Source organism: Seriola dumerili, unplaced genomic scaffold (genome assembly GCF_002260705.1).
Source record: "Seriola dumerili isolate Sdu_G_001 unplaced genomic scaffold, Sdu_1.0 BDQW01000044.1, whole genome shotgun sequence".
In the NCBI taxonomy this organism is placed as follows: domain Eukaryota; kingdom Metazoa; phylum Chordata; class Actinopteri; order Carangiformes; family Carangidae; genus Seriola; species Seriola dumerili.
Window position 1 is genome coordinate 5,032,788 of NW_019174299.1, and position 8,293 is coordinate 5,041,080.

The 8,293-nt window shown below is 39.9% G+C and overlaps 1 protein-coding gene across 1 annotated transcript; it reads left to right on the forward strand.

The window, feature by feature from the left end:
* Positions 1 to 3,513, forward strand: rpl19 (ribosomal protein L19). Its single transcript, XM_022739634.1, has 6 exons — positions 1 to 45; positions 438 to 544; positions 1,797 to 1,919; positions 2,192 to 2,312; positions 2,715 to 2,825; positions 3,316 to 3,513. The coding sequence occupies exons 1-6, from the start codon at positions 41 to 43 to the stop codon at positions 3,437 to 3,439; spliced, it is 591 nt and encodes a 196-aa protein (XP_022595355.1). The 5' UTR covers positions 1 to 40; the 3' UTR covers positions 3,440 to 3,513.
* Positions 3,514 to 8,293: the final 4,780 nt, after the last annotated feature.

Consider the following 8,293-nt stretch of genomic DNA (forward strand, 5'->3'; position numbering starts at 1 on the left):
TCGTCCCGCAAGCCTTCCTTTTCCTATTGAGGTAGCAGCCATGAGGTAGGATCGCTGTCGATGGCACAATAAAAGTCATTATTTAGCTATTAAAATGCACATCTGTTAAGCTCATATCACTTTAGAAGCAAAGCTGACTTTATTCATCATTGATACATAAAGTTATACCTCTTTACACAATCAAAATCCCACATTTTTATGTGTCTCAGTGTAACACGATGTAGCAGACGGAGAGGCCATATTGAGAACCCGGTTGGCAGCTAGCTAAATGTTAGCTGCGTGGCTAACAGCCTCTTAGTTACTGGTCCTGTGTAACAACACTCTGAATCCACTGTAAAACGCACCAGATGTGTGACATGGAGCCCGATACTCCTTTGGAGGCAGAGGTTGACAGTGTAATCGTAGTAATGTGTCTCTGTTGTCTGTGCGTCCTGCAGCATGCTCAGGCTCCAAAAGAGGCTGGCCTCCAGCGTCCTGCGCTGCGGCAAGAAGAAGGTCTGGCTGGATCCTAACGAGACCAATGAGATCGCCAACGCCAACTCCCGTAAGTGGAGCAACAAATCGTCTCAAAGTTTGATAATCAGTGTATCATTTTAAACATGAACTGAGATATTGATGCGACAGTCTTAAGTTACCTGTCTGTCTCAGTGTAAGGGCTCACTGGCTCCACCACAGTCATTTAAACTTGTGACAAACTGAAACATGGAAACAAATCCCCTGAATAGTTTTAGTAGCCAGCACATCTAATGCACAGTTTTTAGGAAAGAGAGTTAGACAGGTCAATATTTTTCAAAGTTTTAGTAATCAGTTATTGCTGATTACTTGAGGGTCTACTCCCTCAGTGTAGTACAGCACCATCCAAACGAGCTGGATACCGTAATTTCCATAATAATGCAACTTGATAATGTCTTTCTTAGATCTTTAATGCCTGGTAATCATCCCCTAGTCTTTCAAACTTCACTGAAATCTGTTCTATTGCTTGAACTTTAATGAATTAATTAATCAGTTTTCATTAGTTATTAAACCTGTCAATTTTACAGCACTTATCTCAGTCAAGAGGGCAGTTTAATAAATTATAACATTATAACACTAGAGTTGTAAGAGTTAATGCTGCATACTGCCGGGAAGCATCGACATGAATGTGAAACAGTGATTAAAAAAATCCAAACCGTAATTTCCCAATTGGTTTTCCTTCACAGTCTCATACTGTATGGTAGATTGTGCGGTATGATTCTGAAACAGGCATGAAATAGCATTATGTGTAGTATTAAAAAGGTCTTAAATTTAACTTGGTGAAAAATAACTTATGATAATTCAACTGGTCTAATTCATAAACACAGCGAAGTTCTTTATGCTTTATGTAATAGAGTGAAAGCATTTGCTGGTGGTCAGTGAAGTTCTCTCGACTTATTTATGTCAAGGTTTGTGTTTTAAAAGACTGCGGTTCTTTTACCATGACAGTTGTGTAAAGTGACATACTTCAGATTTATGAAAAGGAAGATGATTGCACAGTTGGTAATATAAAGTACTACATAAACCTTACATTGTAACATGGCATAAGATCTCTGGAGCTTTTGTCATTGTCATATTATGACATAGAGTATATGCTGTTGTGTCCTGCTCTTAATGGCAGCATTACGGTGAATTGATGCAATGAACGTACTTGACTGTTGTAGTTGAATAGCTCTAGTTGTTTGGTAATCACATTCACAGTGCTCGTGTTTATCTTGGAAGTTCTTTTAGATACGACCATATGATGGTATTCAGGTAGCTCACTTGTTTCTCTCTGCGTTCAGGCCAGCAGATCCGTAAACTGGTGAAGGATGGTCTTATCATTCGCAAGCCTGTTACGGTCCACTCCAGGGCCCGCTGCCGCAAGAACACACTGGCACGCCGCAAGGGAAGACACATGGGTGTCGGTAAGTTGAATGGAATGGATTTGACCTAATGTAGTATGTAAGACTTGTTGTATTTCAAACAGCACTTCTTTGAAGACAAATTGTAGGTCACATGAACAAGCAAACCAGCAACAAGTTATAAATTATTCCACTTAAACTGATAAATTTAGGAAGCCATCGATATTTAATTATTTAGTAACCAGTGGTGTGATTACTGCTAATGATTACTACCTGGATGATGGAGATCAGTGTGTACAGTAAAGCTGACATACATTCCTAATTCCTTTACTCAGGTAAGAGAAAGGGTACAGCCAACGCCCGTATGCCAGAGAAGTTGACCTGGATGCGCCGCATGAGGATCCTGCGTCGTCTGCTGCGTCGCTACAGGGAGTCCAAGAAGATTGACAGGCACATGTAGGTTCATGACTTATTGATGTAGCTGCTTTGTATTGATCGTGTCAGTCTATAGAAACGCAATTTTATTTAAGACAAGGAGATAATTTTTCAGTGGAGCTGAAAGTATCTTTAATTGCTTTTTAAAACCAAGCATGCAAGTTTAATACAGCTGCGTGTCTGGTAGGGGTTTTAGGCCTCACAAATCTACATTTTGATGGGAATACTTCATTCACTTCCAGTTGTGACACTGTGCTTATTTCACATGGTAAAGGTTTTGTCAGATGTAGAATTGCGCTCAGTGACTCTTCCTAATAACATTGGTGTTATAGCTACTTAAAACAACCAGTCTCTTGAACTGCAAGCTCTTTGTGTCTTCTGATAATTTGATGATAACCTCTTTCCCGCCCTGCTCTCCCTCAGGTACCACAGCCTCTACCTGAGGGCCAAGGGTAATGTGTTCAAGAACAAGCGCATCCTTATGGAGCACATTCACAAGCTGAAGGCAGACAAGGCCCGCAAGAAGCTCCTGGCGTAAGTCAACACCCACACTTCATTTCCTGTTTTGTTCAGGCACTTATATACATCTGTATTCACCGTGACTATGTGTCATAATTAGACACCTACATTTTAAGCTTTATGGCTCAAATTCCCAGTTGTATTACTCCAGTGGTAATTCTCATTCTGCTCTGCACTAAATTGTGTGTTGGTGAAGTGATAGATTTTACAAAGGCACACCACCATTTCAAATGTTGTGTTGTACAACAGATAGTGTTAGGTTTTATTGGGAATTGGGTTTGGAGTTGCTTTGGATCCACTAAAAACATGATTAACAGAACAATCGTAAGACATTCATTTAAAATTGGTTCATATCAGATTTATTTTGAGAGCTGTCAGGTCAGTCGGTATTGAATGTGTATTAGATGATCTTAATTTAAGTTACTGTAGAGTCGGGAGACAATTGACAAATATGACTACATGCTGTGTAAGGATGTGAACAGCTTTCTCTCCTCCGCTCCCACAGTGACCAGGCCGAGGCTCGTCGCTCCAAGACGAAGGAGGCCCGCAAGCGCAGAGAGGAGCGTCTCCAGGCCAAGAAGGAGGAGATCATCAAGACCTTGTCCAAGGAGGAGGAGACCAAAAAGTAATCTGGCTCTGTCCGTCCTGCCTGACTCTGCCATCGGTCAAGTGCTGACAATAAAAGTGTACATAAAGACGCTGATAGGTCTCCTGTGCTTTGTTCTCTCATTATAAATACATTTGATTAGCAGCTAACACCTGCAGTGATCACAAGACAAGTAATGGCCCCATATTAATACATTTTAGGCACTTTTCCCTAATTAACCTCATGTATTCTTCATTAGTTTGACATCCCCCAGTTGGCTGTACAATAATTGTTTTTTCACTATTTGAGAAAGGAATGCAGTGTTTTTCTTAATGGTTATTATTTAAGCTGCGCTAATAGCTGCTAGGTTAATGGAAAATGCTGAACGCACTGGACTGATTGTCAAAGATGCAGAAAGTGTGAACAGTGTTGTCCTTAATAATCAAGCCATTTGAAGAATAGTATTGATTAGATATTTCACATTAACCAAGCAAGACCAAAGCTCAGCTGATGAAGTGTTGCTTTCAGATTAAACCTTCAGTAGAGTGTGACTGTCATCTCTAGGACTCTGTGTTCCTGCTGTGGAGTCATTATACTTTATAGAAACATGTAAATATGAACCAAAAAACTAAAGCCACTTTGTGGCAGTGCTGAGTGAAAGGAAATGAGATGATTCAAGGGCGCAACAGGTGGAAAACCTACAACATTGTCAAGTGTGATCGTTATTGAAAGCGCCAGCTATATCCATGCCCGTGTGCCATCCCCTCTGGCATTCAAGTTGTATAACAAAATTTATTATTAGCAGACGGTCCATAAACATGAGGTCTACTTTTTCCGGCAGTGATGACCATAGGAAAAGACTGGAAGCTCTGGAAGAAACCAGTGAGCTGTAATTGTTTTGTCAAACTACTACTACCATGGTCAAGAAGGACTTGAATGCTCATCTTGTGAGGCAGCACTGTCAAGAAGTCTATGGCTGAACTCACAACAGCCACTTCGACAGCACGTCATGGCTGAAAGCTCAAAATGGAGAAGAGTCTGAAGAACAGCAAAGCATCAATCCTGAGGTTCATTCACTGATCATAAACATTGTAGATTTTGAATGGAGAGAGAAGGCACCACACACACACACACACACACACACACACGTCACTCTCTTTGAACACAGACAGTTCACAGGTTTGTTTCAAGTGTTTTCCACAAACCATGTCCAGTTGCATTTGTTAATTTGGACATTAGTTTGAAACTAATTTGTAACGTTTCAATGTTAAAATGTGTCATTACAGGTTCATTCTGCTTTATTAGTTCAAAACATATACATTTTTAGTATTATTTATTTTTTGTGTATTGTTATTTGTATCTTTGATGTTATTATCTCATTCATATTATAGCAAAAGGTCCATAGTAGGCTATTTTTTTCAGTGGCAGAAAATACCAGTTCTCACAGTAAAAAAATATTTAAGAGGTTGGTTTGTCAACTTTAAGAAGGTGAACCAATGAAAAAAAGAACAATATCAATCATCACTTTTGATTTCAAATTTTTAAAAAGTGTTACCTGTTTGGCATTTTAAAGCCTTAGCCCAATAGTTGTTGTAATATACTGAACCACAGAATTTGTAACTTGTGGTGCGAATAATATACAAAAACAAAGAATCAGTGACAGGGTTCCTGCAGGTCCTTGAAGACTGTGATGTCAGGCCTAGTTTTTGAAAATAGACACAATTAGACATGGGTCATTGAAAGTGCTTGAATTGATCTATTTTCTTGTCACGATCTAATAGTCTGTCATCACTGTAACAGCATAACTGAGATGTGTCAACACATTCAAGCCTCTCTCTCTCTTTTTAATTGCTGTCTGTGAAACCTGCTACTTCTCATTATAAAAATTCCAAGTGTCATAAGAATAATTAACCTTGATCCAGGTCTCAGACTGTGCTGTGTTTGGTCCTTGAATTTGATGTTTCAGAAGGTGTGGGATTATAACGTGACTACTCGGTACTCATGGATCAGACCTCGGCCTTCAGACTTACAAGGTGAAAACAATATTGATTTGGAGCTGGAGATAAACTGTAAATACAGTACGCTGTCAGGTTTTCAAGATTTGTTGCCATCTAGTGGTTACAGCTGGTATGAGAAATCCAAAGGTCTGATTTGAATATCAGCCAATGAGATCCTGAGTATTATATACATTAGTCTTACAGATGTGTGATTTGTAAAAACCTTGGAGTTTGCAGAGTTTAACTGAGTCTCTCTGAGAATATGTGTTCATTCAAAGTGTTTGGAGGTCACACAGGTGGATCTTGCAATGTCTTGGTGTCCCTGGGACCAGATTTGTAAGTCATGATTACATATAACACTCTCACAAGGCACAATGAGTGTCAGCTCTCGTTAAACGTTAAAGTAATGCAAAGCCATGACATTAAACAAACTGACTCAAACTGAAAAAAGGCATAAAAATATGTTGATTGGAGTCTTTACGTTGAACACAAACAACTGTGATCTACTCCATTCAAGCTATTAAGGGATTGATTTGTAATACTCTGAAATGGAGCGTCTCTCATGTCCATTACAGCCATAGCAGGAAGTGTAAATTATGCATGTGCCCCTCTAAGTGGTTGAATGTGTGGCATATGCCCAGTATATCTTAGTGTGGGTGTTTGTGTTTACAAACGTGTTTTGGTTGGGTGACTGTTCCTGAAACATGCAGGTTGGTAATAGTTCAAACAGGCACGAGGGCACCAGACCTCATGCTAAGCAGCCGTGGAATGCAGAGGGATCAGCTGTTCCATAACCACATGACCCCATTACTGCCCCCCTCAGGTCCACGTCTCCCATCACACCTCCCTGTGGAGCCATTCACCAGTCTCAGGCATCGCAAGTGAGGTGGAAGGTGGTGACAATTTAAGGGCCGACAGCTGGAGGAAACCCACAAAATGATGCTATCAGGTGTCCCAGAAGTCCCCGAGCGCATGATTAGATCCTGCCAGTGAAGCTAATGAGAAGGAAACGCAGTTAAAATGTTCAAAACTCTCTTCTGTGATGTCTGAAGATTTAAAGTTAAGCCTCACACAGCTTAAAACTTCACAATGTGACTGCTGGACCCTCATTATGTTACGTAGCCTAGTTTTTAAAGATTGTGTGACCTGCTGGAAATGAACATGGGATGAAGGTGGTGGGTTGTAAGCAGTCATTTGAAGGATTTTACAGGCCTGAAAATGGAAATATAAGGCTGTACCTAACAATTATATATTACAATTCTTATTTTAAAGTTATTTTCCTTAATAATCAGTTAATCATTTGTCTGAATAACAGCCCAGCAACTGAAGATATTTTAATTTACATTGGTGTTAACATCTTATTTGCCTTTTTTGCTTGAAACCACCATTTTGTTTATCAAAATAGTTCATGATTGATGTTCTTCATATATCAATATATCATATATTATATATTTTAAAGGGTTTTTTAGAGGCCTGAAGAAGTGAAAAATTCAGGCTTTTACAAGAAAATTAAGTAAAAAAATGAACAAAATAGAAATGGATTTATCTTTGTACCCCATGGGTTTTGAACTACTGATCTAGTATACGCACTATAAAGCCAGGCACTCTGGATAAAGATTCAGTTATGTTGTGGATGTTGCAGGTTTGCCTCTTGTTTTCTATCTAAACAGCAGATTATGCTGTCATGGCTGAAACCAGCATCACAGGGACACAAAAGTGGACACACAGAGGCAGGCAGATAGGGTGGGGCAGTCTTTAATGAATGATAATAATCTTACAGACAGAAAAGGCGGGTGGAGGTGCAGTAGCTGGCGGGCAAATAAGCAGGAACAGGTAACAGGAAAACTATAATTACCACCTTGCGGTTGTATGCATCCACCAATAAGCCAAGCTGCAGCAAATATGGTCTCACTCTTCCCTTCCCTCCCTGAGCTAGAGCACTGAAGAAGTGTTTTTGCAAAACATTATGATGTCACACTGAAGTCAACCACCTTTGAGCATTTGGAGATAAAATGTCATCACTTCATTTTATCCTTATAGACATTTCAGTTAAATTTAAAAAAATAAAAAATAAACATCAACAAATACACTTTGTGTCTCACTTTGTGTTTTCCTATCATCTTTTTTTTTTACTGCATGTTGACAGACACTCATACTGAAAGAGAGCAAAGAAATGTTTCCCCTGCAATTTACTGGTTGCGCTGATTCATTGAGTTTAGGTCACTGTCCAACTTGGCCGCTGTGGTTACTGCAAGGTCATGTATCCTGCTCAACAAGTGTTGTATTGAGGCAACAGGCCTAAGTCAGTCTGCATGTAGAAACAATGTTTATTCGGCTTGGAGGGCTATGCTAAAGAGAAATAGGAAGAAATAGGAAGTTGACAATGAAAGGAAATGTTTTGTCCATTGCTATTTGCAGAATACCAGTCCATGTCTGTCCTGATATACACTGTATGTATGTCAAAGACAAACACAATAGCTTGAAACCTGACAGCGAGTTCACTGTGGTGTCAGGGGAACTCCCTGATCCACTAGATTTTAAACAGAAATGGACGCAAGTATGATTCTCATGTTGTCTGTCATGTGTTTTTACCTCAAGAGGTCTTGCAACCTGTGTTAGAGAGGAGGCAGAGCAGCAGCAGTAGCTTCATCACTGCTGAACAAGGTGGAGATGGAAGGGGAGGACAGATTCATATGGTTCCGTTTGGATGACAATGGGACCTTTGTCCTTCTGTCTGACTTGTGATTATGTCACATGGGCTCTTAAGGGGAAGTATTTTGTTCCCCCTGCAACCTATCACCCACTCCTCCTCCATTACTGCCTGCACCCCTGAAGCAAGCTACGTTCAGACTTCCTGTCAGGACATAACCGTCAACCCACAATGTTGAAAATGTGAAAAT